At 38.5% G+C, this 15,908-nt stretch overlaps 3 protein-coding genes across 3 annotated transcripts; 2 read left to right on the top strand and 1 right to left on the bottom strand.

Moving 5' to 3' along the window:
* The first annotated feature begins 1,723 nt into the window (after positions 1–1,723).
* LOC102202209 (E3 ubiquitin-protein ligase TRIM21-like) lies at positions 1,724–3,937 on the top strand. The gene is made up of 2 exons (XM_005736271.1): positions 1,724–1,814; positions 1,913–3,937. Exons 1-2 carry the CDS (start codon positions 1,803–1,805, stop codon positions 3,563–3,565), a joined length of 1,665 nt encoding a protein of 554 aa, XP_005736328.1. The 5' UTR covers positions 1,724–1,802; the 3' UTR covers positions 3,566–3,937.
* Positions 3,938–7,667: 3,730 nt separating this feature from the next.
* On the top strand, positions 7,668–9,311 carry LOC102194254 (E3 ubiquitin-protein ligase TRIM39-like). Its single transcript, XM_005736329.1, has one exon. The coding sequence runs from the start codon at positions 7,668–7,670 to the stop codon at positions 9,309–9,311; it is 1,644 nt and encodes a 547-aa protein (XP_005736386.1).
* A 5,615-nt stretch (positions 9,312–14,926) lies between these two features.
* LOC102193967 (CD209 antigen-like protein A) lies at positions 14,927–15,860 on the bottom strand. The gene is made up of 4 exons (XM_013911628.1): positions 15,851–15,860; positions 15,567–15,703; positions 15,343–15,443; positions 14,927–15,188 (listed from the first exon to the last, which is right to left on the bottom strand). Exons 1-4 carry the CDS (start codon positions 15,858–15,860, stop codon positions 15,047–15,049), a joined length of 390 nt encoding a protein of 129 aa, XP_013767082.1. The 3' UTR covers positions 14,927–15,046.
* Between the last annotated feature and the right edge of the window lie 48 nt (positions 15,861–15,908).

The raw sequence follows: 15,908 nt of genomic DNA, 5'->3' as shown, positions 1-15,908 counted from the left end.
TTCAATGTGGGTGCAAATCTTGTCTTTTCTTTCTCACTCTTAACTAACTGAAACCTTTCAGGGGTGGGGTGGGGGGTATGCCCCCCACACCCCCGTTGCCGAGCTTAAAAAACTGGTACCTTTTGCACGTACGAGCACGTGCACATGCACCCTCAGGCACGCGCGTTCACTCATCCGAAAAGGGGCACTTCCGGGCCATGCGGTCCCACTGCGCACGCTCTGTCTTCTCCTAGCGGGATGTGTTTTACAAAAGTACAGGCTAAAGTCGCCTCTACGCCTTTTTGGAAAGGTCCAGAGCCTTTATACATAGCATATGCCAAGCAGACTTAGTGCGAGATAAATAATGAGTAGCCTTAGAATTTAACATTTACAGTATAAAGAGACACACAGGTCAGTACCTTCGCTATTAAAAACAAATCCCGCAAAGCTGCTTCTAACACAAACATTTATCTTTCAGATCAGTGTCTAAAAAGCACCATTAGAAAAACGACCCTGCATTTAAAAAAGTAACTCCTGTTTGTATATATTCACACTGAAAACCAAAACGCACACGGTGGTTGATAAACAAGATTAAAATAATATATGGCACATCTATGTTTTAAAGATGGCATCAAAAATCAATGTGTATTTTGTCTAAAAATATGAAATTTAGACTGTCAAATACACAAACTAACGTGCGGGTGTCAGGCTCAAGGAAGGAGTTCGCTGGCTCTTATCAACCTTTATCCCTCTCCCCCACCCTCAAAAACAGACAAAAAGCAGTTCATCTCCCCATTTCTTGAGATACACAGCGTCTTAAAGTCTGAAACAGCCAACAACGCTCAGTTGTTAGAAACAATGCAACAAGGTTGGGTAGTCGTTTAACTAACCGTCGAAAATCTGCTTATAAAACACACTGCCGTTTCAGCTCGATTGTCTGACAACAAAAGCCTTTCTATAGTGTCAGTGTAAAAAGACAAAGTAATTCCTGTTTGTATATATTTACCATGAAAAGCCAAAATGCCAACAGCGGCTGATGAACCTTATTAAAACACATCCCGCTAGGAGAAGACAGAGCGTGCGCAGTGGGACCGCATGGCCCGGAAGTGCCCCTTTTCGGATGAGTGAACGCACGTGCCTGAGAGTGCATGTGCACGTGCTTGTACGTGCAAAAGATGCCAGTTTTTAAGCTCGGCAACGGGGGTGTGGGGGGCATACCCTCCCCCACCCCTCCCCTCACCCCTCCTCCCCTTGTAGAGCAAAATTTAGTGTTTTGGTCTAGATTTGGTCTAGGCCTAGACATTAAAACTTACTTTTTAATGTTTTTTGCATAATTATGTGTGTGCAATTTGTGCAGTTTTGTAAATCCTCTGTGTTTACATTCATAAAAGCATCTCTTTTTTTAACAGTGATACCTCATCTATGATATTCTTGATTTGGTTGGATGTGAAGTTGTTTTTTCTTTTAAACAAAAGAAATAATTCCATCATCGTGCACTTTAGTTATCTTGAAGTCTTTGGGGCCTTTTGGTGTTGCTGAGCTGCTCAGTGAAAGTACCAGATTTTTGATTTGCCTACTCCTGAAGTTTTTTCTACTACTTTGATTTAATTTGTTTGTTTGTTTTTGTTTGTTTTGTTCAGCTTAATCATGGATCCCTCAGTTGCACTGACATCTCTTTGGGCCTCATATTCTAAAGTGAAAAATGAAAAGCTATAAAAAGAATCAACAGTATGAAGCAATTTCATTTTTCATGAAATCATGATGGAACAGACCTCATCTGGCTATGAAACAACTTACCTAATTGTCCCATTACCTGTGAGCAAATGAGAGACAAGGTAATTCCCAAATATTTTTCTTAAACCCGTTGAATCAAAGCCAGACATCTGTAAAAACAACAATTCTTTCCGCTAAAATGTTTACTTTTGTTTTGTAGACTGCAGCCATGTTTGCTGCTAGTAATCTGCAACCTGAAGATCAGTTTCTGTGCTCCATCTGCCTGGATGTGTTCACTGATCCAGTCACCACACCATGTGGACATAACTTCTGCAAAAACTGCATCACCCGGAACTGGGACATTAATGTTAGGTGCAAGTGTCCCCTATGTAACAAACTGTTCAAGAGACGACCTCAACTGGAAATAAACACTTTGTTCTCTGAGGTAGTTGCTCAGTTCAGAGATGAAGCTCAACAGAATGCAAGCAGCAGCTCAGAGCAACAAGCTGCCAAACCAGGAGAAGTTCCCTGTGACTACTGCACTGGAACCAGACTGAGGGCCCTGAAGTCCTGCCTGGTGTGTCTGACCTCCTACTGTGAGACTCACCTAGAACCTCATCTGACAGTCAAAGGTCTGAAAAGACATCAGCTGATTGAGCCTGTGGAGAACCTGGAAGGCAGGATGTGTATGAAGCACGATAAACATCTGGAGCTGTTCTGTAAGACCGATCAGACAAGTGTCTGCACGCTCTGCTCTGTTTTAGACCACAAGACTCATGAGTTTGTACCTCTGAGAGAAGAATCTGAAGAAAAGAAGACAGAGCTGAGGAAAATGGATGATGAAATTCAGCAAATGATCGAGAAGAGACGACAGAAGATTCAGGAGATCAATGAGTCAGTGAAGATGAGTAAAGATGCTGCAGACAAACAGAAAACAGAAGGTGTTCAGATCTTCACTGTTCTGAAGGAGTTTATTGAGAAAGACCTGAAGAAGGTCATAAAGGAGATAGAAGACAAACAGGAAACAACAGAGAAACAGGCTGAAGGTCTCATCAAAGAGCTGGAACAGGAAATCTCCGAGTTGAAGAAGAGGAGCTCTGAGCTGAAGCAGGCCTCACGCTCTGAAGACCACCTCCACTTTGTTCAAAACTTTTCATCTCTGAAAGCTGTTCCACCTACCAAGGACTGGACAGAGGTCATTGTCCTTCCACCAACGTATGAGGGGACTGTGATGAGAGCTGTGGCTCAGCTGCAGGAGACACTCAAAAAACATTTTAAGAAGCTGCTTGCTAAGGCTGAGCTGAGGAGGCTCCAGCAGTATGCTGTGGATGTGAGTCTTGATCCTGATACAGCACATCCTGAGCTCATCTTGTCTGATGATGGGAAACAAGTGAATTTTGGTAATGTGAATCAGAGTCTATCAGACAATCCAAAGAGATTCACAGTTTTTGCAAATGTTTTAGGAAAGCAGGGTTTCTCTTCAGGCAGATTTTACTTTGAGGTTCAGGTTAAAGGAAAGACTGACTGGATTTTAGGAGTCGCCAGAGAGTCAGTGAACAGGAAGGGAGGAAACTCAGTAAAGCCTCAGGATGGTTTCTGGGCTCTATGGCTGAGGAACAACAACGAGTACACAGCATGTACTGGCCCAGCAGCCGTTCTCTCTTTTCAGTCTGCTCCTGATAAAGTGGGAGTGTTTGTGGATTATGAGGAGCGTCTGGTCTCCTTTTATGATGTGTATGCAGCAGCCTTTATCTACTCCTTTACTGGCTGCTCCTTCACTGAGAAACTTTACCCATGTTTCAATCCCTGTAATAATGATAATGGTAAAAACTCTGCACCTCTTGTGATCACTCCTATCAATCGCATTAACTAGACAAGAAAGGTTATTACATTTTATTTGAAAGTGGTCTGTGAAAAGATTGTAATACTGTTTAATTCTTCTCTTTGACAACATGTTTCTCAATACTGAATTTTCATAATTTCACACTCCCCCACAATTACATTCTTCTCCCTTTAAGAGGGAAAACAGGACGTCTAGTCTAGTGTCGTTTAAACCAAAGGAGCAAAAACATTTAGGAAATGTCCTTGTAGCCAATCAGCCAATCTGTAATTATGTCTCCAATAATGATGTGTTTCAATGCTGTCTCCACCATAGGACATGTTTTCTCAATCATCATGTGCCTGTCTGTATATTTTTTATATATATGTTTTGTACACAGGTCTCTCTTGAAAAAGAGGGCTTGATCTCAATGAAATTATCTATTTAAATAAAAGATTTAATAATGATAAACAGACTTTCTTTACATTAACAGGATAAACCTTAAACCCCAGTCAGAGACAACAGTCAATGGTTGTTACTTTCTTTGCACTCAGATAAATAACAGCATTGATGCATCAAAAATGTATTGTATATTATATAAAATCTTATACTCTATATATCACATATAAAAATCATTATTATAACACGTGACTTTTCTTATGTCCCTTGAAATACTGTTTTTAAGAAAAATCATGACACAGGTGACCTGAACCTTTGTGTAATATCTATTAGGAATAATATATTTCCTCTATTTTATTCAGGGGAATCTATGATGGTCGAGATGGAAGTATTTGATGACCTCTCATGAAATGACCCATAAGAACCATTTCAACATTTTCTGCATCAAGAAATGAATGTTTGCAAATTCCACTGTTAATGTAGTTTGTACTGCAGGTGCAGCAGGTGTTCATTGGCGGTGTTAGTAAGAGTGATCTCATCAGGTTGAGCATATAAAAGCTAATACTATAAAAAGTATTGTGGTAACACACTACATGAAACACAGTACAAAACAAAAGTGTTTTTCCTTTTCGACCTAATAATCAATAATATCATTAAATCTACTGAAAAGGAACTATTAGATAATGTTGAGTCATTTTTAGATATGTAGCAATAAAAATGTGTGCAACGGAGGGTTAAACACAAAGGCAGGAAAAGTTAGGCACTGTGGTGTTTACGAAAAGAAAATGCACCAATCAAATTTGCTGCTGGACTTTTACACCTTTCATTTCACACTGACATGTCAGAATAACTCAAGTAGCATTAACATAAACTGTAAACAATCAAAGTTAAAAAATTCTGTTCTTATTGTTCACGAAACTCTTCATGTGGAGGGATGAAGGACTGGAAACTTCCAATTCAGTTTGTGACAAATGTCTTCACTTTTTTGGAGAAAGTTGTAAGCACTAGCGCCTTCATATGATCCATCCATCTCAACACCCTGTTTGGCTTTTGTTGACCACTTTGAGCCTGTCTCTCCTTATTAGAACAGTTCATTTCCAGTATAAACCCATCAGGATTCCCCTTTGATGTTATTCCTCCTCAACTCCTTAAGAAGGTTTTTCCTACCCTTGGTCCTTTTATTCTTGCCATTATTAACAGTACATTGACCTTTTGTAAAAATATTTTTGGGCAATTCTTGCTGACAAAAACAGGCCTTGACCATTCTGTTTTGTTTCAGGGGCTGTCTCCAGGCTACCTTTCTTTTCTAAACTCCTACAAAAAATTGCTTTTACCCAACTGAAGTCCTTCCTGGGTGAATGTGCAATTCTGGAAGTGTTCCAGCCAGGACTAAAAGCTCACCAAAGCAATCAGTATGTTTTATTAAGGCTTTTTTAATGTTATATTTTTTAGCAATAGCTTCTGGTGACTGTGTGCTACTTGTGCTTTTGGACTGAACAGCTGCCTTTTAACGCTGTGTTCCTCGAGATCCGCGTGTCCAGGGTGGAGCAGTGGGTGGGCATCACTGGCTCAGCTCTCCAATGGTTTAGGACCCACCTTTCTGATAGAACCTTTACCTACACCTCTGCTGCCCTCCTCTGGCGGGATTACACAAGGCTCTATTCTTGGAACTGTCCTTTTCTATTTGTACCTGTTACTACTTGGAATAATTTTACAGAAAAATAATATTTGCTTCCATTATTATGCAGACGACTGTCAAATTTATTTTCCATTGATGCAAATTGCAGCATCCTCTCTCATCAGTGCTTTGATCACCAGTGACCTGCCTACTCAGCATACTGTCAAACTGGTCATGGTGGAAGATGTTGAAGGTCCAGACTTTCTGTTGCATGTCCTCAGTGTGACCCTCCTTTCATCTGTGAAGACAACCGGCACACCATTGGACAACCTGCTGGTTCTAGTGTTCACAAGTAAATGTCAATCAAGCTGCACGGCTCTGCACAGGACCCACTAAAGGACGTCAGTCCCTCATGCCACCCTCACAGAGTCTGTTTCTGACAGTTTGGTACTGCTGGGTTTATACACTCATCCTTGCCCATCTCTTCTTGTGTAACAGCCTTAGTATCTCCTCAATAGGACTGAAAGATTATGAATTTAACTGAGTCTGTGATCGAGTGTTACCTTCATTTTTCTAGCACTTTATAATCATCTGTGGACCTGAAAGAGGAACCAAAACCTTAACAAACACCTGCAGGAAGAGTTGGAGAAATAATAGGAAATTAAACGTCAAATTCTTGAAATGAAACTTAATGTTAGTGTGAGTAATAGCAGTAATAACAGTACTACAGCTGAAAGCTCTGGATTTGTGTCTCAAAATCAAACAGTGTTCATCTTTTGTTTCTAAGCAAGTGACTCAAATACTGGTGAGTACAGAACGAGCCACACTAACTCAAAACTTCACTTATACTGTAAGTGCTAAAATTTTAAGAGTACACATTTTTTACAGTGGTTTGTTTTAATTATCTATATTAAATTAAACTTAACTCTCATGAATGTTTCTTCTTCTTTTTTTAAGTCTCAGAAATGTTGTTGAATTCAAATTCAAAATCAGCTAATTTTTCTCTTAGAGTGATACTTTTTTTCTGTCAGCTTACACATGATGCATAGTGTTTTGTTTGCATTTGACAAGCAGACCTGATTTTTATTTTTTGGAATTATATCGCATATTTTGGATTTTACAACATTTGCTGTTGAAAAGATGCTGAGAAAGTGTTCTCCTTAAACACTGAGCAACCACCTATACCACATGGTGACATAAGCTTTCAAAATGTAGCCAGAATTGCCTTTTTTAAGTTTCCTCCAGTGAATGATCAGAAAACACATTGAAAATACAGGGTACCGATACTTGTTTCTGTTTCTCTACGTCACCAACATTAAACTGGTGCAATTTATCAATATCCTGATATCCCACGATGCTGATCCTCAAAGTATGCTACAGAAAAATCATGACACCAGTGTAGAATTCAATTGAATGTAATTTTTTCAATGCTGAAAATGGCATGCTTCAGTCTCCTCCTATATCCATATGAAGTTATGAGTGTTAAAAGTTGCTGCAAAAATCTTGAAACTTTAAGAGTGCCAAATTCCAATTCACCCCCACTTACTTAAGAACCAGGAAGAACCATATGCATGGCTTTATAAATATATTAAAGATATTTTACTGGAAAAAACGGCTGAAGAGAGATGATGAATGATTTTCCATGGACTAAACTATGACTAGAATTAAAGAAGTGGTTATGAAACCAAACATAGTCACACTCTCATCTGAAACAGTGCAGGATAACATGAGAAATTTATTTAAACTTGTAAACAAACATAAAGTCCTGGGATTAACTTCTTAGACCTGATTGATATAACACAGTTCTAAAAATCCTAAAACTAGCTCGGGGTGAGTCCTCCAGTCAGGAGATTGTAGTGAACGGCAGCACTTAGTGAGTAAGCTCTACATGTAGAAACATAAAGTGAGTGTGTAGGTGATGTCTCTGAGTGGATTACTCTACTCTTAAATTATTTGATGTGATTCTGTGATTTTTGGACTCCATGCAACATAAGATAGTTATACCTTGAAGATTTTTTCAAGTTCTTTGTCTCATCTGAAATTGCTGTCATGATCCCACTTCGACAGTTCTAAACCACTCACAGAAAATTGTTAGACTTTAACTTATCATGCTTTGACTTTTGTTCCCAGAGTGCAGATATGTTTGCTGCCAGTAATCTGCGATCTGAAGATCAGTTTCTGTGCTCCATCTGTCTGGATGTGTTCGCTGATCCAGTCACCACACCATGTGGACATAACTTCTGTAAGAAGTGTATCACTCAGCATTGGGATAGAAATGCTCCTTGTCAGTGCCCCATGTGCAAAGAGGCTTTCTACTGTAGACCTCTGTTGAAGGTTAACACTTTGTTCTCTGAGGTAGTTGCTCAGTTCAGAGGTGAAACTCAACAGAAAGCCAAGAGGAGCAGCTCAGAGCAACAAGCTGCCAAACCAGGAGAAGTTCCCTGTGACATCTGCACTGGAACCAGACTGAGGGCCCTGAAGTCCTGCCTGGTGTGTCTGACCTCCTACTGTGAGACTCACCTGGAACCTCATCTGACAGTCAAAGGTCTGAAAAGACATCAGCTGATTGAGCCTGTGGAGAACCTGGAAGGCAGGATGTGTATGAAGCACGATAAACATCTGGAGCTGTTCTGTAAGACCGATCAGACAAGTGTCTGCACGCTCTGCTCTGTTTTAGACCACAAGACTCATGAGTTTGTACCTCTGAGAGAAGAATCTGAAGAAAAGAAGACAGAGCTGAGGAAAATGGATGATGAAATTCAGCAAATGATCGAGAAGAGACGACAGAAGATTCAGGACATCAATGAGTCAGTGAAGATGAGTAAAGATGCTGCAGACAAACAGAAAACAGAAGGTGTTCAGATCTTCACTGTTCTGAAGGAGTTTATTGAGAAAGACCTGAAGAAGGTCATAAAGGAGATAGAAGACAAACAGGAAACAACAGAGAAACAGGCTGAAGATCTCATCAAAGAGCTGGAACAGGAAATCTCAGAGCTGAAGAAGAGGAGCTCTGAGGTGAAGAATCTAATATGCTCTGAAGACCACCTCCACTTTATTCAAAGCTTCTCATCTCTGAAAGCTGTTCCACCTACCAAGTACTGGACTGAGGTCATCGTCCTTCCACCAACGTATGAGGGGACTGTGATGAGAGCTGTGGCTCAGCTGGAGGAGACACTGAGGATAGAAATGAAGAAGCTGTTTGAGGCTGAGCTGAGGAGGGTCCAGCAGTATGCTGTGGATGTGAGTCTTGATGCTGATACAGCACATCCTGAGCTCATCTTGTCTGATGATGGAAAACAAGTGAATCATGGAGATGAAAAGCAGAATCTTCCAGACAACCCGGAGAGATTTTCTTACTGTGTTTGTGTTTTAGGAAAGCAGAGTTTCTCTTCAGGCAGATTTTACTATGAGGCTCAAGTTAAAAGAAAGACTGACTGGGAATTGGGAGTGGCCAGAGAGTCGATCGACAGGAAGAAAATAATGACTCTTAGTCCCGAGGATGGATTCTGGACTGTAGTGCTGAGAAATGGAAATGAGTACAAAGCTCTCGATGATCATGATGTCTGTCTCTGTCGTCCGTCTGGTCCTGAGAAGGTGGGAGTGTTTGTAGATTACGAGGAGGGTGTGGTTTCCTTTTATGATATAGATGCAGCAGCTCTTATCTACTCCTTTACTGGCTGCTCCTTCACTGAGAAACTCTACCCATACTTCAATCCCTGTAATAACAACAATGGCAAAAACTCTGCACCTCTCCTCATCACTCCCATTAATCACATTGAGTAGAAAAATGATTTTATATGTAGCAGTCTGTGTTAAGAACACATTCGTTGGTGACACTGATTTGGTCTTCTTTTCTTCTCTGATTCTGATTGATTTCTTTGTGTTTTTATGTCATATTCATCTTAAATTGAGCTTAAAGTCTGAGTGATGCTGATTTTGACTGAGGCAAAATAGTCTTTTAATTTTTTTATAATTACAAAACATTTTTGTTTGTCCTTGTTTTTTTCTTTTGGTCATGCCTGTGATGATGTTATTCACTCATAAAGGATAAATAAATTGTGTTTGCATCATAAATCCACAAAAAGCAAAAGATCTGCAAGTATGACAAAATATTCTCTCAAACATTTAGTGGTAAACAGGGCGGATTGCCAGTGTTTATAAATGAAAGTCTCTATTCTAAAATTAAACTATCCACATTCTCAAAAACTCCCATCTTTCATCCATAATTTTTATCACAGTGCCATTCAGCAGAGTTTAGAGTTAGACTAGAGTTAGAGACTCTAATTATCGTTAGCTCACCATTCAAACTCATTCGGTAGTTCAAGAATCTGGAGACATAATATTTGCAAACATAATAAAAAAACATTAATTATGGATAAGGTGAGAAATTCCTCTTCCAGAGAAGACACTTACTTCTCCTCTTTCCTTCAGAACTTTTCCTCAGTAATTTTATCTCACAGCAAGTAAGTAAATGCAACAATCTGCTCATAGTGATCATGCACCCATCTTCCTGACATTAAACATCTAATCACAAATCAAACCCACCACAAGAGGGCGACTCATTACATCACTTCTTTAACACCCAGGTTTTGACACTTTCTTTTAGACAGGGTGGATTATTTTTTTCTTGTTCAATGATGAAAACCATTACAATTGAAAAACAACAAAATGAATTAGAAATTAAACCTGATTGCTGTTCTAACAAACGAGCAGCTCAAATACAAACACTTTTAATAAAGTGCAGCTCAAACCTTTTGGAGAAAGCTGCATTCCTCTGAGCAGAACCCAACACAACCCAGAAAGCTTTTAAAAAATAATTAATTGATTCTTTACAAATTTTGAATTTGGAGGTAGAATCAATATTTGTCAAAAATATCCAAAGTCCAAAAATTTTAAATACATTTATGTCTTCATACATTTACTGTTATTGTAACAGTAAAGGTTCTTTTGCTTTAGACAGTAGAATATAAAACGAATAGATCTGAGAGTAGAGTAAGGTTTTATAAAAATAAAGTGGTACAGAAGATATTTAGTGTCACTGTCATGAAAAACTAGGAGACAACCATGTGAACATGCTCTTAGAATACCTTTCTATTTTACACTTATTCATTGGTTCAAAAGCTAAATTGTGACAAATGAAAGTTTTTAGGCAAGTTACTTGAACAGCATTGCATTTTTTCTTCCTGGCAAACATCATGAGCAGATATCGTAGTTTCAATATCAGATTCCACTGCTTTAATAACTGTGATGCATAACAGGAGCAAGTATTAGTTCACTGGATGGTCATCTTCTTTCTCAGTACTCAAAGGAGAAAAGTCGAACAAATGCTTTTTGGGTGAACTTTAAAGGGTTATATCACAATGGGCACGGTGCAAATTTGGCTAAAGCCACTTTGCTATCCCACTCCCACTGAAAAAGCTTTCAAGTAAAGCCACAGTTGTAAAAGTGGAAAAATATCTGACATATTGTTGAGTCAAATAAATAAACAAACACGAGAGACATTTTCTCTTGGTGCAAAAGTGCAATGAACTCACCACTCACTGGGACAGCTGTAAGTGCAACACATTTTTATTTGCTTTGCAGTTTTTTAATCATGCTTTAGATTAGCTACATATGCTGATTAATGATCTCTTTCCAGTTTTAAAGAAATATGAGGGGTACTTCCCAAAATCTGAGCTGCATTCCTTGGTCAAACTGCGTTGCCCCACAAAACTGCAGTTTACCAAATAATTAAAGTGAGCTTGCATTACAATAACTTTTGTGAACTTTTGTCCACTTATTACTTTGAAGGATCAGTCATTTCTAGCATAACCCACCGTGAACTGAAACTGCTGTTTTAACATTTCCACATTTATCCTAAATATAGAAAAGCTGAGACATCATGAATTATCTCAGTTGTAGCTGAGAAGTCAGTTAAACCTCAAAAGGTTGTTTCTTGTCTATTCAGGTTAAAGTACTAGTATGAACTGTGTCATGCCACAATCTAAAGAAACTCAAGAACAGATGAGAAACAAAGTCATTGATCCCTGTCGGTCTGGAAAAGGGCTACAAAGCAATTTCAAAGGCTTCGGGACACCCTCAAACTGCGGTGAGAGACATTTCCAACAAATAGAGAACCCTATCCAGGAGGTCACAGAAGAATCCAGTACAATAGCCGCTGTGGCTGAAAACCACAGGTTTTGAAAATTCAGAAAAAGCTTGAGGTCAAGTTAGAGAGAAGTGAGCTTTTCTCGAAGGTCCACTTCCCTCTTTATTAACATTCCTGAACTCAGTTGTGTGTTTTCCAGCTAAACATGGAAATACAGAACAGATGAGATGTTCAGATCTACTTCAGTTTTAACTCATGTATGGGAAATTAATATTTTCACTCACATTATTCTCAGTTTACATGTAATTCTGAGGTTTTCCTGAAGTTTTCTTTTTTAATAGTATGAACTGGGACTTTTTTTTTTTTTTATCAAAGGCCTTTCCTGGGATGTTTAATACTCTATTTTGACCACTGTATTAAATGAGATATCATGTCTGCTTTATGTCACAATTATGATAAAAAGATCATTTTATCAAAGTGTTAGCTTCAAATGTAGAGGTAAAAATTGCCGTAAAAGATAAAACATACAGAAGTACATCACATAGATAAGTAGAATATCAGAACAGCTGCGACACATCACTATCTCACTGAGTATGCCAATTGCTGTACCTATTGGCCTGCTGTTCAACCAGTTAATGCTCCTTAAAGTATATCTGGAAAGAGTCCTTGTCCTGAGGAAGCCATCGCACTGGCATCCTAGAGATAACTCTCTAACAATATGTGTGCAACTGCAATAAACATGCACAATAACAGTGTGTGGGTCCCAGTCATTACATGTATTATTTTACTCTTCTGAACTCCTTTTTCTGACCACCTGATATTTCCTCTGTGCTTGTACAGCCTTGATCCATGATTTGAATCTGCATTGTTAACTCAGGTGGGTGTTCAGATATCTGAGGTGAACAGCGTTTTGTGAGTTTCTGAATTTGCAAGTTGTAGTTCCAAATATCCACTAACACAAGTGGTTGTCTATTAAACAGGAAAGTGCTATTTAAACTATTAAAACTCAATACAAACAAGTTCCAGCTGTAGCATGTACTATGAAGTATGTTCAGTAAAACCAGAGCACTACTGAAAACCCAGCATTAATCCTGAAGTTAATGTTTTAGTTTAAGCTTCCTGTACGCAAAATTTTTGTTTTTACAGAATTGTTATCCTGGAAAAATTCTCTTTCTGTATTTTTAATTTTAAATTGTTTTTTTGGCTGAAGTACGGTCAAAAGCTTTCATTTACTATATGCACTATAATTAACTTTCTTTCCTCCTACATGTCAATAAGTGGTATTACTGCAGCTTGGACGCAATCAGAAACCACTGCAGCTCAGCTTTTATTATCATTATGGTAACCTAGCATGCTGCTTTCAAAATGATTAAATAGTTTTTCTATTTACAATAGTTGTAGTACAATGACTCTTACTTTGATCCAAAATAAAAACCAGTGCAGATTATTTCAGATGAATAACACTACTGCTTTAATTGTCTCAACTGTGTTTATTATTGATGTATACAAGTTTACTGAATAATAATATTCAGTAAATTTATATACTTGGATGCATTTATTGATTTTTGGGTACTTGCAAGAAAAAAGATTGAATAGGGATAAAGTTGATGAACCATACCATCTTTAAGCTAGGTTAAGAAGCAACATAATGATCAGCAAGCAGGAGTATGGCTTTATGCCAAGAAAAAGCACTACAGGCTGATGTTTGCTGTGAGAGTGCTTCTCTCGGTATGGAGAAAGTCAGAAGAGGTGCACTGTGTCTTTTATGAATTTAGAAAAAACAGAGGAGCTGAGGTATTGCACGAAGTCAGAAGTGGCAGAGAAGAACAAAGGGTAATGTGGGACAGTGAGATAGTCGTGAGGAGTGGAATAGGAGTGACAGACGGGTTAAAGGTGGGCATGGAGGGCATCAGAGATCTACTCTGAGCCCATCATCAGAGATCTTGTTTGTGGTTGTGATGGACAAGTTGACAAATCAGGTCAGGCAGACGTCTCTGTGAACAATGATGTTTGCAGACGATACTTATCTGTAGTGAGAGCAGGACCAGGTGGAAGAGACTATTGAGAGGTGGAGCCATAATCTAGAGAGAAGAGGAATGAAAGTAAGACAGAATGAGTGAGGATAGAAAGAGTAGAGGTAGTAAAGAAAGATGAGTTTAAATACCTGGGTTTAACAATTCAGAGTACACTGGAGAGTGAGTGGAGATTAGTGTCAGGTGGGATTTGGGACAGAAGAATAGCAGGAAACGTGAAAGGGAAGGTTTACAAGATGGCAGCAGGCCTACTGTGATGTATGGTTCAGGTTATGGTTTGTGCACTAACAAAAACATGGGAGGCAGAGCTGTATATGTTAAGACTTTCACTAGGACTAGGATGAACAATATTAGAAATGAATACATGAGAGCGAAAACTTGGGTTGGATTTTGCATTTTTGCACAGCACACTGAGAGGATTTTTTCCCAAATCTTCAGTCTTTCCTCAATAAATGAGTCAGGTGGAGTAAAACAAGTCCAAATTGTCAACATTTTAATGATTAAATTGTAAATACAGATGGAAAGTTTATGATAACAGAATATTTTCCTATAAGATGAGAATTTTTGAGCATGGGATTGTTGAGCAAGTTTTTTAATCTAACACGTCTTAAAATTGTCATGACCAGTCACACCAAAGCAGATCGTCGGCTGATTAAAGATCCTGGATATAGTAACAAAAGATATTCTTGATTTAGAAAGCAAAGCGAAAACCCTTTAAACTTGTTTCCATCTAAGACTATGTCCACACGTACATGGGTATTTTTGTAAGTGGAGATTTTCCATTTTCGTTTTAAAAAAAAGAATCATCTTCCACACATGCATTTTTGTAAAATATCTCTATGATATAATGCTGTGTCGAAATGTTGGCCAATCAGAAGTCTAGATGCCTGAGAGGGTAAGCGTAAACAAAGATGGCGCATAGAAGCAGAAATGAGTCCTATGTGTGGACAGACAGTGAGGTGGAATTATTCCTTAATATTACACTTAGGTTGTGAGAGCGTCTGTGTTGAATGTAAAAGCTACGTCCAAAGTTCACTCTGTCTTTCCAAGTGGAGGGGCAGCAACTGCGTGTGTATATGTAAGCATGTAAAAACTGCAGATCTGACGTTAAAAAAGGTGCACACCTTTGATGTTGCGTGGCTAAATCTCCATTTTGCTCGTCCACATGTAAACGCAAAAACTGAGTTTTTCGAAAATCTCCACCCTGGCAGGAGTTTTTAAAAATCTCAGTTTTCAGTGGACAAAAGGCCCAAACGCATAGAAAAAGCTGTGTTTTCAAAAATACCCGTGTATGTGTGGACGTAGCCTAAGTGGCCACTGTTTTCTGTTCAGCTTCATTTCAGGAGTTGATCTCATGGCTCTGTTTTCTGCACTATTTGTTGGGCATAGATGTTAAGTTATGGAGTAACTCTCTTCTCACATATCCAGAAGTGTTTATTGGAACATGTTTCATCATTCCAGCCGTTTTGCGAGTCGTGAACCTTTATCTGTCCACAATTTTCCGTTCTGCCACCATTTGGTTCACCACTATTCCAGTAGCTGAAATACAGATAAAATTATAAGAGTTAAACTCAACAGATCAGTCAGTCTTTTGTTTTTAGTAACAAGATATGAATTAAATTAAGTTAGTTAATGTACTTGATGATATAAGAAGACTTTATGGACAAGAGAGGAATTTAATTTTTATTTCAACCTTGTGGTCATGCGAGTCCCATCCACCCATTTCCATCTTCCGTCTGTCTCTGAGTCAGTCAGTCCAATCCACAAAGACTTCTTGAACTGGTTCACAAAATTCTAGTTGAAAGACAAGTAAGTGTAAATATACAGAACTTAAAGTGATGTGTCAGTACATTCTCTGATTTCATTCAGTGTTTTATTCTGAACATAGTACATTAATTTATGTTTGCACACACACACCTGTTCCTCTCGGCTGTTGATAATCATCAGGTGTGCACCTTTTTGAAGACAGTCTTGTCTGCTTTCTTCCCAGGATTTCTTCTCCAAAGACACTTGGTACAAACTATCACTGAAGGCCACCCAGTTTCCTTGGCAATCTGTTTAAGAAAAACAGAATAATAATTTGGGCTTTGTTAGGATCTTATCTTTAAGGCTAATATCTCATAATTAGCATCACATATTTGTTACACAAGTGTCAGTTGTACAAATTCACAAAGCTTTAACATATGAAAGAAAAAGAAAACACTGTCCCATTGTTGCACAATATGTCTAGTTTTACATCAAATAAAAAAGTTTTATTTT

This window comes from Pundamilia nyererei, unplaced genomic scaffold, assembly GCF_000239375.1.
Source record: "Pundamilia nyererei isolate P.nyererei 1_Seehausen unplaced genomic scaffold, PunNye1.0 scaffold00068, whole genome shotgun sequence".
Classification (NCBI taxonomy): Eukaryota; Metazoa; Chordata; class Actinopteri; order Cichliformes; family Cichlidae; genus Pundamilia; species Pundamilia nyererei.
Note: the sequence above shows the minus strand (reverse complement) of the source record. Positions and strands in the feature narration are given on the sequence as shown.

Bases quoted from the DNA above. Each gene is read 5' to 3' on its own strand.
- LOC102194254 (XM_005736329.1), top strand. From the start codon at position 7,668: ATGTTTGCTGCCAGTAATCTGCGATCTGAAGATCAGTTTCTGTGCTCC.
- LOC102193967 (XM_013911628.1), bottom strand. The intron at 15,444-15,566 runs GTGTGTGTGTGC...TCTTTCAACTAG, and splicing joins TCAACAGCCGAGAGGAACAG to AATTTTGTGAACCAGTTCAA. The intron at 15,189-15,342 runs GTTGAAATAAAA...TCTGTATTTCAG, and splicing joins GGGACTCGCATGACCACAAG to CTACTGGAATAGTGGTGAAC.